Source organism: Orcinus orca, chromosome X, assembly GCF_937001465.1.
Source record: "Orcinus orca chromosome X, mOrcOrc1.1, whole genome shotgun sequence".
In the NCBI taxonomy this organism is placed as follows: Eukaryota; Metazoa; Chordata; class Mammalia; order Artiodactyla; family Delphinidae; genus Orcinus; species Orcinus orca.
Window position 1 is genome coordinate 20,796,477 of NC_064580.1, and position 14,109 is coordinate 20,810,585.

Genomic DNA, 14,109 nt, shown 5'->3' on the forward strand with positions numbered 1-14,109 from the left:
TTTGATACATCTGTAGTTGGAAAGTGGGTGAGTTGATGAGCACAGCTTCCAGTCTACATTTCAGCTTCTAATAGGCTTTCTCTCATTGCACCTGTTGAATTCTGGTGGTTATTGCCCTCCTCTCATTGTCTCCTTCTCTGGTACTGGAAGCCAGTGGCAGTAAGTGAAACTGTTCTTCCTATATCTGTGGTCGCCTACACTGAGTAATGGGGGAGGATATGCTTTACACCACGGCCACTTGGTCCTTACTTCCTGCCTAGTTGATTGCTGGGCTTGTTCTGTCTCAATGTGAAAATGTAAAAAGACAGTTGGGTAGACTGAGGGGTGGGGATGGGGGCCGGAGGGGTCAGAGGGCGCTGGTGGGGGTGACGGGTTTCAAGGCAAGGGGCAAAACTCAGGAACAAAACTGCCTCACTTACAGTGTAGCTCTTTGGAATCAAGAGAATTGAATGCCCAGTTCTCTGGCTAGTAAAGGCCCGAATCTCTGAGTCAGGACACAGTTGGTGGAGCAATAACAATATACCTTAAAAAAATATATTTCTCCACTTGCTCTCTTTCATGAAGGGAAGCCTGAGTATTCCATAATGTGAAGTATGGATCTATTTTTCTCAGTCTCTCTCCATCTGCCTTAAAATTATTTTCAGGGCTGCTCACAATTTTATATTATGTTGCCTGTCAATCTTTCATTATTTTAATGGGTTTTTATTCTTTTCTGTAAGGTCATGGGATATTAGTGAAAAGTTGTGAGGAGTTTCACTGGAGGACTGTAATATCCAATTTTTCTCTTATCCGCTTTCAACAAAGAACTCTGCAGATCCACAGAATATTCATGAATATGATTTTTTTTTTCTTAACATCTGCTCCCATAGCTCTGTCAGTGAGGAATTCATCATTCCCAAAGCATTCCATATGCTTTTCCACTCTGCATTTACCCATGCAATTTCCCCTGGCACAAATCCTCTTCATTTTTTGGCCTCTAGCAATTCAAGAACAGGATGTTTCGATCCTCCTCTTCTTTTGAGCCGAGGACACTGTGACTCCATGTTTGTGAGTACAAACATTCTAATCAGAATCATGCCAACATTGATGAAATTTAATGAAGAACATATTTTCCTGAGCAAACTCAAATCAATTTAATTCCTTGATATCATTTTTCTGTATAATGCAGGTAAAATGTTTCTAGTATATATTTAAATTTATTTGCTTTTATTTTACTGAAATTATTTTCATCTGGAAAATTCTTGTTCATAAAAATGTCACCATGGAGACCTCTTTTAAAATTTGTCCCAATAGGGCTTCCCTGGCGGCGCAGTGGTTGAGAGTCCGCCTGCTGATGCAGGGGACACAGGTTTGTGCCCCGGTCCGGGAAGATTCCACATGCCGCGGAGCGGCTGGGCCCGTGAGCCATGGCCGCTGAGCCTGCGCGTCCGGAGCCTGTGCTCCGCGACGGGAGAGGCCACAACAGTGAGAGGCCCGCGTACCAAAAAAAAAAAAAAAAAAAAAAAATTGTCCCAATAAAAAAATTTAACCTCTTACAAGTGAGTTTACTTTTATGGCAATTTTGTCTACCTGGGAGTAACCCTGAGCCAATGACGGACAGCAGTTGGATGATAAATATCCTAGCTTCCTTGTCCTCTGGTGAGATGACTCAGGTGAGCTCTACACAGTTTTTCCCAGTACCCCGGGGAAGGGGGTGGGATTGACCCCCAGTCACCCCCAGTGAAAAACTGCTTGCTGATATACCCTTTACTGGCTCATCCCCAGCCCTTTCTTATTTCCCACCTCCCTACTGATGCTTTCTGGAATGACCTCTTAGATCATTCTAATACTCTCATTCTAGTCTCAGATGGAGTCAGCTTCCAGGGAGTCCAACCTAAGATTACAAATATAATTGTATAAAGTTTTTGCCATTGTCAGTTATATTGTGTTGATTATTTTTATGGAGTCTAAATTTTCCATGGTTGGTGTTTTAATTCCCAGCGATAAAAAAATTTTTAATGAGTTAAAATAAATGAGCCCCTAAATAAAAATGAGCCATTTTTTCATCTTAACAAATTTTACTAGGAGCTATTCTATGTTGATTATTTCTACCAGAACTAGAATCCACTTGAATAGAAAACTGATAGATTGGATCTGGGTGCATGCCTGGGTCAGAACCTCCTGCCTCATGTGACATCCTGTGCTTTTTTGCACATCCTTTCTTAAAAAGCCTTTTTCATATTCTCCACCTAGAGAAATCCAACTTAATCTCCACGACCAAGTAGAAATGCCAATTCCTCCATGAACCTTTTACTGATTCTCATCAATAGTAACTATAACTCTGAGCTCCCACAGCATTCCTGTTTTTCCTTCTACTTGGCACCCTGTCTTAAGTGATTTTTAGGTGTTTCTGTTTCCTCATTAGACTGAGAGCAAAGTAGGTCTTTTCTTTCACTCCCACTAGCACCCACATAGCAGGTATTCAGTAAGAGTTTGAATGTATGTTTTCATTACAGAAGATGGAACCCTACAAAGAAAATTCTCATAATCCAGATCTAAGGAGAATGCTGTTTAGGGTTTCTTTTGAATCTGTAATGTATAACATGCTTTTCTCAGTATTTCGTCTCTCAAATATATTTGATTCTTAATCATTTTGTTACATTAGTATATTTTCCATCCCTTTGTTTTCTCTAAATTGTTTTATTTGCTTTCCATATTTAATGAAATGTGATATGATTTTTAATAATTGCCAATAATTAAAGATACCTAGTCATCATTTGAAATACTATACTGAAGAGTGATAAAGCATAGTTGATGAAGAATCCTTCAAAATCCATAATAAAACACCAAAATATCATTGAAAAATGCATAAATGACATGAACAGGAATTCACAGAACATATATGACAAATAGACATGTGAAAATTACTCAACACTCACTATAATCAAAGAAATAGTAATTAAAATACAATTTTCATCTATTAAATTGCTAATTTATTTATTTCTAAGTACAGGGTATGGTAATAGAGAAACTCAAATTCACTGCTGATGTGAGTTTAATATTGTACAACTTTCCTGGAGCTTAACCTAGCAATATTTGTCAGGGACTTCAGTTCATTTTTTTATTCCATCTTACAAAACTACATTTAGGAAACAATTGTAAGTCTGGAACATATCAAATGAAAGAAAATTTTTAAACGTAGTATAGGAACAAGAGGGGCATGGTTAGATAAATTATGGTACAGCCATATTATGTAACACTAAGCAATCACTACAAATATTTTCAAAGAAATTTTAATGACTTGTGAAATTGTTTCTAATAAAATTTTATGTGGAATACAGGATACAAAACTAATCTCACTCATCTCCATAACACTCTGATCCCTGAGACAGCTTTCTATTGACTCCTTATTTTCCTAGGTATGAGTCACTTTCCTGTTTCTTAGCATGTCTCACAATTTTTCATTAGAAACATTTTAGATAATATATCGTAGCAACTCTGGATCCTGTGGGGTTGTTTTGCTGTTTTTTTGGTTTGTTGTGTGTTAGTTTAGTGACTTGCCTGGAGGAATTGTGGTGGCTATTCCCCGCCCCCCTCCCCCACCCATGTACAACCACTGATGTCTCAGCTCTTTTTTTTTTTTTTTTTTTTGCGGTACGTGGACCTCTCACTGTTGTGGCCTCTCCCTTTGTGGAGCACAGGCTCTGGACGCGCAGGCTCAGCGGCCATGGCTCACGGGCCTAGCCGCTCCGCGGCATGTGGGGTCCTCCTGGACCGGGGGCACGAACCCGTGTCCCCTGCATCGGCAGGCGGACTCTCAACCACTGTGCCACCTGGGAAGCCCCCTTTTTTTTTTTTTTTTTAACTCTTGTTTTTATTTTTAAACTGGGATGCCCAGGGATCACCGGAGTCATCATAGCTTTGTGGTCAGCCAATGATTGGTCAGAAGTTACACTTAAACACCTTGAGCCAGTAAAGCTTCTGCCCTTTGCTGAGCAATCTCTGTGTGTGGCCTGGGGAATGCATTCAAAGTCTGTGCAGTTTCCAAGTCTATTACAGCTTTTATTTTCTGTGCTTGCAAGGCCTCACATCCAGCCAGGGACAAGTAGCTTGCTAGGGCCCTCTTAGTTCTCCCCTTAGTTACACACAGACTTGTCCATAAGCATAGCTTCCTAGACCACCAGGGTTAAAGTAAATAGCTCATTCACAAGATCTCCTGGTCTGTCCACTAGTCTATTGCTAAACCCAATCACTATTGAGACCTCAGGCTAGCTGCAGTGTCGGCCACAGTGACACATGGAATTCTCCACACTCCATTCCAGAGAAAGGCTGACCCCTCCAATGGCCCTGGTAGAATTTCCATGCCACAGAGCTGGGGAACAAGGAGTTAGGATGAGAACAGCCCCAGGCTAAGACATCAGACTCCCACTGTCCTTACTGAGGTTCAGTACATTTTCTTGAATAAGTGCTTCTCAAGTTGTTGGATGCCTTTGGTCAATTTCCAGAGTCTTTACATTTTTTTTGACAAGTTTGTTCACTTTTATCATTTTTTTTTAGGGAGAGGATTTGCTGAGCTCCTTAGTTGGCCATTCTGGAAGTCCTGCTCCTTAAATCATACAAGTTGTACAAATTAATCACACAAACTTATCTTACTCCTGGGGGGAGAAGGTGGGACCTTCCTTGGGATGTGAAATCCCCAGGGTAATGTTGCCTTGGCAAGATTTTCACTTCAAGCCTGGAAGCTAACTGGAGCTGCAGGAGTTAAGTCCTACTTTGTAAACCAGAGGGCCTGAATCAGTGGTCCTCTGTGCTTGTTTTCTTTCAGTTACTCCTTAGCCAGGTTTTTTCAAGAGCATTCATGGATCATATATATTCCATGAAAAAAAGAGCTCCGTGGTCAAATGTTTGATTTACACCTAGCTAAACAAAATCAAAGGAATTTACATAAGGACTTCTCAGAGGCTTTTAACATGCTAATCTTTGAGATTCTCTAAGAAAGAGAAATGATATGTAGGGTTTCCTCAGATTATCGTGACCACTGAACACTATCCCCCCCCCCACCCCAAGAGCATTTCAGGGGATTAATGATCTGCAAAACACCCTTTGGTCTTGTTTTATTTGACATTTTCAGCCTGGGTCAGAAATACTGGATATTAAGGGAAGAACTATCTGTTGACAACTGTGATAGCTGTATGCATGAACCTTTTAGACATAGGAGCGATGGTAGTGGAAACTGAATGGAGGGAAATTCCTCTGGGAGGTCAATTTTGGCAGACAATCTAGCTCTCTAATACAGCTGCCCCTCCTCACCAGCAGTATTTCACTGGTGATCTTCCAAGTTTCTGGGTTCTATTTTTATTAAGGCAGACTTATCATCTGCCAGACATTAAGTCAGACTCTTGGAAAATAAAAAGACAGCATCTGTCCTCAATGAGTACAGTTAAAGGTAAGGTAAAGAAGACATTTATAATCAAGTTTTAGAGGAGGTGGGGTCTAGGTATCCACAAGGTGCTATGGTAAGACCAAGGGGACATTTAAAAAAGATGACAAAGGCCATGATGCCCAGGCTGGTTCTTGAAGGCCAAGAAAGGGTTAGCCAGGAAAAGAAGAGGGAAAGATCATGTGTGAAGGCAGAGAGGCTGGAGAGAACATGGCATATTCAGGGAACTCCCAGCAGCTTGCATAGCTAGAGAATAGGGCACAAGAGAGACTGAACAGGTATGAACGGCATGCTAGGGAGTCTGAATCTTATTCTCACGGTGAAGGGGGATTACTAAAGGCTGTTGAATCTCAGGATCAGGTTTACCTTTTGAAATTTCACTCTGGAAGCAGTGTAGAAAATGGATTGTGGAGGTAGAAGATCAGAGAGAAAGCTCCAGGAGGCCAGCATGGATGGCAAGGTGAGGGCAGTTGAGAGTTTAAAGTGATAGGAGTGGGTGAAGACGTTGGGGTGAAGTGGGAGAAAGGCAAAGGTAGCGCCACATAATAATACACGGAATACAGGACAAGGGGCAGGTCTGGGGGGGAGAAGATAATGTATTGAGGTTTGCACTTGTTCAGTTTGAGATTCCAATAAAACATGTGAGAGATGTTCAGAAGATGGTTGGAACTCTGGGTTGAGAAATAGAGATTTAACAGGTATCAGAATAAAAGTGGTAGGTGGAGCCATAGATGTGGGTGAAACTGGACAGGGAATGTATAGACTGAGAAAAAAGCAGAGACAAAAACCCTGAGGAACTATATTATCTCCCTCTTCCAAATGCCTACAGAATCTTTTTGTAACTCATATAGCAATAAACATTTAGCCCAGTGCCTATTATGTACAAAAAGTATCATGCTAGATATGAGGGTACAAAGAGGAATAAAAGAAGGTCCCTTCATCCAAGGAGACTATGATCTAATTGTGGAAGGAATTACACCCAACTAGTATGCAAAATGAAATGAAATAAGAGCTATAAATGTGTTGAGCATAGAAGAGGCAATTAATTCAATGGAAGAGATAAAACAGGTTTCAGGAGGGGAGGAGCGCATTTGAGTTGGGCTTTGCAAAATAAGTGGACTTTGCAAGCAGGGAAGGGGAAACAAGGCAAGCGATTTGAAGCTGGAAATTAGCAAAGATCACAACAGAATAGAGTGCGGGAAGTGACAGAAAGAGGCGGGAAAGGTGGCTTGAGGCCAGGATCCAGGGAATCCTGTCCATGTTTCTCAGGAGTCCGTTTTAAAGAAGGCACACATGTGCCTAAATATATCCAAGTGCTTGTGTTGTAGCAGATTCATTTCTACCGTATTCCCTAATTTCAGAAATGCCTTTAAGAACAATGAATCAAAAATGCTAAGGAAATCTAAAAATCACCAAACTAAGGCTTGAGGGCTTATAAATGCTTTTTCTCAGTTCTCTATTTCCATTCTGCAAAACTCTGTTAGTGGAACTTTAATTACTTGGCTTCACTATAAAATTTCCATTGCATGTAAGTGTAAATAATTTCACTCAAATGCTCTCATTTCAATCTGTGGCTGAAAGCATCAGTAGAAATTACATTTTTGTGGCACTTCCTTGGCACATTGAAGGAAAACAAAATGTATACTGTTAATCAAGTCATGAGCGACTTTGAAAGTGATAGATTATATCAAGATAGTAAATAATAAGAGATGAAGTATATTTTAAAGATTAAAAATATTTTATTTAAACTTTTCTTCATAAACACTTTTAACATTTTTTTTCAATTTAAAAACAGAATGGATAGCATAAACATGTTTTGAATAGATTATATTCACGGCTTGGGAAAAATTACCTGACAAAAATGTAAAGGCTTCCAAAACAGGTATAAAAGGCAAACCTTAAATTATTCTAAGATTTTTAAATCGGCCCTAGGATTATTTGACTACTGGCCCAAAATGTACCTAAAGGTCAAAATATTTTTTCTATAGACAAAATATGCCCAAGGGGTATAGGGCATATACAAGTTAGATAGAAAATAACCTCTCTGATCACCTCACTGGAACATTCCTTCAGAAAGCAAACACCTAATCCTTACTGATATACTGATTAATAAGGTTTTTAATGTAGTTGTTCCCAAAGATGTAAAAAGAAAATCTAAGAACATTAAGGAGGAACAAACAAAGCTGACAGCATTCTCTCAATGTTACTCGTGTAATATTGAAGTTATACTGGTATACTGAAAGGAAACGACTTCCATGAGTTTACCTATTCCAGTCTATGTCTATTGAATATTTGACTTTATAAACTCTTGATAAACTAATTTTTCAGGACTTTCATTTTTAAGATAAATCTCTTTTTAGAAGATATTTATCCCCAAACCAACTCTAATCTGATAGAATGTATGATCCCTAAAAATGTTCAGAGTACAAAAAAAAATAAAAAATGTATAATAGGCAAACAGGAAAAATGGCACGAGCAGTTTTACTGCCATATAGCCCTCATTTATATCTAATTTACACTATTATCTATGTTGTGTTTTACTTCAGTCTAAAATTTTAAATTACGTATTCTCAAAAGAGCTAGTCTTTTCTGAGAGATAGCTTATAAACTGAAATAACAATTTATATTATAAACTGAAATGTTATGACCTACAACCACATATACATATATAAAAATAGTCCCACTGAACGTTTGACATGTTTAGATAATGCAGCTCAAATAATTTGTTATAAAATACTTTAAAGCTTAGTTTCATGTAATTAAGACAAAACCATTTTTACCACTTCTCCCCACACAAATGTGTGTCCTTTACTATGACTCGAGCAGGCTTCCCAGAATGAGGTGTCCAAAGGTGCTGCTTTAGAAAAGATAAGTGAAGGGCTCAGTCAATATTTCACAAATTATAGTAACACTCACACAGAGTAATGAGGACACAGAGAAAGCTGTCTCAAGAAAAGCTAATAATTCTATTAATTAAGCTTTACTTTTTAAAAACCAGTAGTATTTCTTCCAATACAAAACCTTCAACGTGAGAATCTTGAATTTTATGAAAAGGTTGTAGTGCAAGGATTTTCTTTAAGCAGATTAAAATAAAAACTTAGAAGGTCAAAGACATGGAAGAGAACAAACGTTTCTAATTAAGATGCAATTAACAAAAATCAGCTGTTTTTGTAAAGTCTGGCATTTAAAATGTAAAGTGAAAATTAACACACAAAGATCACAGCAATTACACTGTATAGTTTTAAATCTTACTGAATTTTAAAAAAACTATTTTGAGCACATATAATGTATATAAACAAAAATGGTTCCAAATGAAGCACACAAAAAATAAACTTGAAAAAAATTCTATGAAAAAATTTTCCATAGTTTAGTATAACAAAAATAAATCTCTTTCAGCAATTAAACCATAATTTTAAAAGGGAATGTAAGTTAATCATGGATTTAAAATAAGCTAAATTAGCACTACATATAAACAGAAGAGTTTTCTCATACATTCAGAACCCAAGCAATAACAACTATTCTTAAAGCTCAAAACTGATTACAGCTGACATCAGGTCAGACATGACTTACGTGTGAAGCTTAACCCAGAGTTAGTTCAAGTTAAAAGATTTCACAAATTTTCCAAAACATGAACTTTGATCTGGGCCTTGTGTTTTTACAATGAAGACCAAGAATATTCAATTGTTTGCCCAGATCTTACTTTAACTAGGACTACGAAGTCGTATCTAAGCAATTAAAGAGAACCACCACTGGAGTGTAAAAGCCTGATGGGGTTCCCTGTCTCGGTCTTTTCCAGCAAAAGACAACAATGAGGAAAATAATGAAGACGTTACTGTTATTTTCTTTAAAGCAAGACGGCACACATATAAAACACTAAGCCAACTAATATATTAGAAAAAGAATTAAACGGCTAATCTAACTCCTAGTTTTCAAAAGTAAAATGACTAAAAATGATTTTTAAGATGTAGAAAAAGGCTTTTACCCATATTACCATGGGAAACAGGATACTGAATTTCATTATTAGAAACTGAAAGTAAATGATAGGACCACTTAATAAAAATTTAAGTCTCATATACAAAAGAATATTAAGTTGATTTCTAAAGCCAATCCCAATGTTTTGCTTTTTAAAAAACTACTTATGTACCTGACTGTTTCTAGCCTCCAGTTGTAGAGTTTTAAAATCAGGTTTTTTTCATAGTTGTCTATTTTAATTGCAAAAATGAAACAAGTCTTCACATTTCCATGATTTCACTCTTCCATTTTATATTCAGTGGCGGCAGCAGCAAAAAAAAAAAAAAAAAAAGTGAAACTAGAAAATTTACACAACAGCCATATAGAAGGCATTGCAATATTGCACCAATATCCTAAGATCTGGCAAGTTTTGCCAGTGTAGATCTAGTCTGTATCATATATAGAGTCTACTCAGAAGAAAATGGCATCAGTTTGAATGATCCACTCCCTGGTTATTCTTGCTTAATTTTGACAACTATATGCTTTTTCTTCGAGTTTAAAGAGTTGAAAGGTGCGGCTAATCCTAAAACACTTACTATAAATGCTTTTAAACAGTTATTCTTGATCCATTCTGAACTTTGAGGTTACTATCTTTCATGCTAGTAGCTTTCAGTAAATAAAACAAAAGCTGAGGGCTTACATCCCCAGTGCCACTAAATATTTTGTACTAAATAAACAAGTAGATATGACCAGTTAAGATTATAATTCTATTCCTTACCTCTAAGTCAAAACTGAGCTCAAATTTTCCACAAGTTGCTACTTTCCATTCAATAACAGATGCAGCAGCCTTATTGAATGTAAAGAATGGGAGTTGCACTTACTTTTAAGGGGCCTTTATTTAGGACTCTGGTATTACCTAAATTCTCTTTAAAAGTGCTTGCACGCTGCAGGGCCAGGGCTTGTCATATACCACTCCGATTCTCACTAAAAACAGGGTAACATTAAACAGACTGCAAAGAAAAACATTTTCAAAAAGAAGACATACATCGATAAGCAACACTAACGTTTACTTTTGAAAATAAAACATAAAATGTTAGTTTTCATAAAACCATACATGTTTCAGGAATATAAGGAGTTTGAATATTACTGAATCAGTATGGACTGAAGATAGGCTACTCTGATACCAAACGAGGACTCCAGTTCTTTTAACTTTCTAAAAATGTTAATACATGAAAAGACGTTACATCTAGAATACAACAAGTATGGCAAACCGTGTGTGCAAGTGCACTAGCTTAAAAATATAGAATCCTAACCACGCATAAAAGGGGATGTGCCTTATATATTCATAAGATGTAAGCAAGTATGGATATGCTCTCACTAACACAATGCAGATAAGAGAAGGCAGCTTAGAAATAGTGTTCTGAATATAAAAAAGTTAAATTTGTAGAAAATTTATATTTTTGCATTTTCAGCAAAAAGCCATGCAAAAAGGTCAAGAGTTTTAAACTTAAAAAATAAAATCAAAAAGTCTAACAGACTGCAATACACCGAAATAAATGTTCAAAAAGATTTCAGATAGAGATAGGAACTGAAATTACATCCAGTGACACTTATCAGGTCTTCTCTTAGAAGATGCATGACTCCTACACTGACATTTGAAAGAAATGTTTAAAGCATAACATCAACTTCCCAGATAAGTGAATCGTTCTATTAAACTGCTTCTGGAAGTAGTTTCAAGAGCTAGTGCTTAGAATTGACTTATTGCATGAGTTTGAGGCCACTAAAAAGAAAAAACAGGATGCGAGAACATTTTCATGTATTAGACCAATGGCTTTGATAGTAAAACTAGTGAGGTTCTTCTTTATGTGTTTTAATTAACTACTTTGTCTCAAACAAATTTTTTGTTTGGCTTTATTGAAGGGAGAAAGATGCCATTAGTTGCAACGTCTGACCTCGTCCAGTATATATTCTGGAAAATGCAGGTTGCATACTTGTAAACCATCCAGCTTGCAGGGCATCCGCGGGTACTCATCTTCCTTCCATTTGTTTTCATCCGGATCAAAAGTGAGAATAGAATCGCTGTAATGACCATTGTAGCAAAGGCCTCCAAGAACCATTATCTGTTTGTCCAGCACAGTCACACCATGGCCACTTCTACCAATTGGCATGGACGCCAAGATGGTCCACTGATCAGTCTCTGGGTTGTACACTTCTGTGGAAGGGCATCCCTGAGACTCAAAAGAGGCCCTCAAGATCACACAGACACCACCGAAGACATAAAGCTTGCCGTTGTAAGAAATCATCTTGTGAAAACATCTAGCGTAATTCATTTTGCTCTTATTCTCCCAACAGTTGGTAACTACTTGAGTTCTCCTGGTCCGCTGTTCTATGGTCCCTTCTTTACTGGGGTCAAACACGCACACTTGTTTGGAGGTGGAAGATGAGGTGATTCCACCAGTGATAAACAACTTGTTATTGAGCACTGTCCCCTCATGTCCATACTTGTTAACTGGATAAGGATCCACAAATTCCCATTTATCATTGGTGATATCATATCTCTCTGTTGAATAGAAAGTCTCATCTCTGGTTCTGCCTGCTACAGCGTAAATAAACTTTCCAATAACACCAACTGCAAATTCTGAACGTGGTACAGACATGTCTGCCATCCGGAGCCAAGAGTTTTGTCTCGGGTCATACCTGAACACTTTGGAAGAAGCATGGAATTCGCCATCTGGGCCCAGTTCTTCCCCACCCAACAAGAACACGAAGTTATTCACGATAGCAAGGCAGTCCGGACGCAGAGGTACTTGTGGGCCCTCCAGTTCCCACCAGACTCTTGGTTTCTTTAAGAGAAGTATTTTACTGTTAACCATGCTATGTCCAATCATGCCTCGGAATACTGTAGTTTGGGGTTTGGCAGAGCGGATGCGGCTTGATTTCATGTCCAACAGAGGCTGCTGGTGAACGTTCTGAAAGTAATTCAAGGCTTGGTCAACTTCATAGCGCAGCTGTCGGGAGTATCTATAAAATTCTGATGTCTTAACCTAAGAATACAAGTAAAAGAATTTAACAACAAAAACAAAAAACAAAACATCAATGGCAAACAAAATATCAAAGCCCACTAAGATGATTAGCTTATGATTTTAAGCTACTTTACTAAAACTGATTTCCTGTTAAGATCACATACTTTCTGTTATTTTTTTTACAAAGCTTTTATCATATTTGTTTTTGTAATTTCTATTTGTACTAATTTATGCACATTCCCAATCTTTTTAAAAGTAAACAAGTTATTTTCCAGGCACAAGCTAAATTCCTCTAACAAAATGTATTAATCATCTAATATATGTCGGGCCCTGGGCTACAAGTGGTGGCTATACGAGGACAAGTAGAGGTTTCACAGTAGAGGAAATGTTGGCCTTGGTTTTCTTAACCACAAGGAACACTGTAAGAACACCCATGGCTGAATAATTTGGGGAATTAAGTTAGTGAGTTAGTAAAAATTTAAATACACACAAAATTCTCAGTTGGTTTTTGACATAAAAACTTGGTGTGATATCATTAACTCCTATAGTAATAATTCAGTTGACAAGAAAAGGTCAAACTTTTTCCTTTTTGTTTTCGGGGTTGGAACTACCTAATTATAATGACTGCTAACATCTTATGAAGCACTTTTAAGTATCATGCTAACTACTGTGGGGAGATGGAAAAAAAAAGAGTATAAGATGTGGTCCATTTCCTCAAAGAACTTAGAGTATATTTCAGGAAATGAAAACAAATACACATCTACCAGTTTTAAGTAAATGAGGCAATTGACAGTTAGGTATGAAGCTGTATAGCTCATCTGTGAGTGCTATGAACTTTAGATACAGAACATATCAAACTGGTCCAAAACATTCAAGGGATGTTTTGTGAAAGAGGTAGGAAGTTGGAAACCAAGCAGAAACAGCCTGTATCATAATGACAAGGGTGAGATAAGAGGGCTAGGATTTGGATGGTTACCATTTGGATCCTGTAGAGATAAAATCAACAGATTTTATACTTTTTCTCTTTATTGAAATTGTTCACTATTATTATTTGCTGATTTCTTTCACAGTTATTTTGCTAGGAGGAATTAGGTTGTATGTCCAATCATTGTGATCGTATGATTAATTCTTTGTATTAAGAACAATTATACGATCTTTCCTCTTAGAGGGGTCATTAGGCTAACAAATTAAATATTTAAGGGCCTACTGTGCACAGCCAGTAGTCTGACTGCCTCACAGGTTTTGAAGTAACAGAATCAGCATAGTAATTAAGCATGACATCAAGCAGCCCAGTATGGTGATTAACAATTCAATTTAGGAAATATCTGACTTTGCCACTCACAAGCTGTGTGATTTTGGGCAAGTGACTCAGTATCTTTAAGCCAGTTTCCTCATCTGTATTACTGGGACAATAGCGCCTACACCTCATAACCCTAAGGTAGGAGACAGGCAAGATAATCCTACACGGAAAGGACTTAGTATGGTGCCTGTCATGTGGCAGTGCAGAAAAAATTACGGCTGTTATTAGCTATTATTACTGACCAGGGGACATCTGTGGAAGTGTCACTCAATTTACGTTAATGCATCTGATGATGTGCGTTTGTTTGTGTAAATATTCAGTCTTCCAGAAAGTAGAGGAGAAATGAGAAAAACTGTTACTCTGTACCTAATCCTCACCAGAAAAGCATGACTGATGACATGCAAGTAGGAGGAAGC

General features: G+C 37.6%; 1 protein-coding gene across 4 annotated transcripts in view; it reads right to left on the minus strand.

Annotated features, from left to right (window-relative positions):
- Positions 1 to 7,134: 7,134 nt before the first annotated feature.
- KLHL15 (kelch like family member 15) overlaps positions 7,135 to 14,109 on the minus strand; it is a 475,484-nt gene continuing 468,509 nt past the window's right edge. For all 4 annotated transcript variants that reach the window (XM_049705175.1, XM_049705174.1, XM_049705176.1 and 1 more), the window contains one exon: positions 7,135 to 12,414. In XM_049705175.1, coding sequence (XP_049561132.1) covers positions 11,305 to 12,414 — 1,110 coding nt within the window. In that variant the 3' untranslated portion in view covers positions 7,135 to 11,304. The remainder of the gene's footprint in view (positions 12,415 to 14,109) is intronic.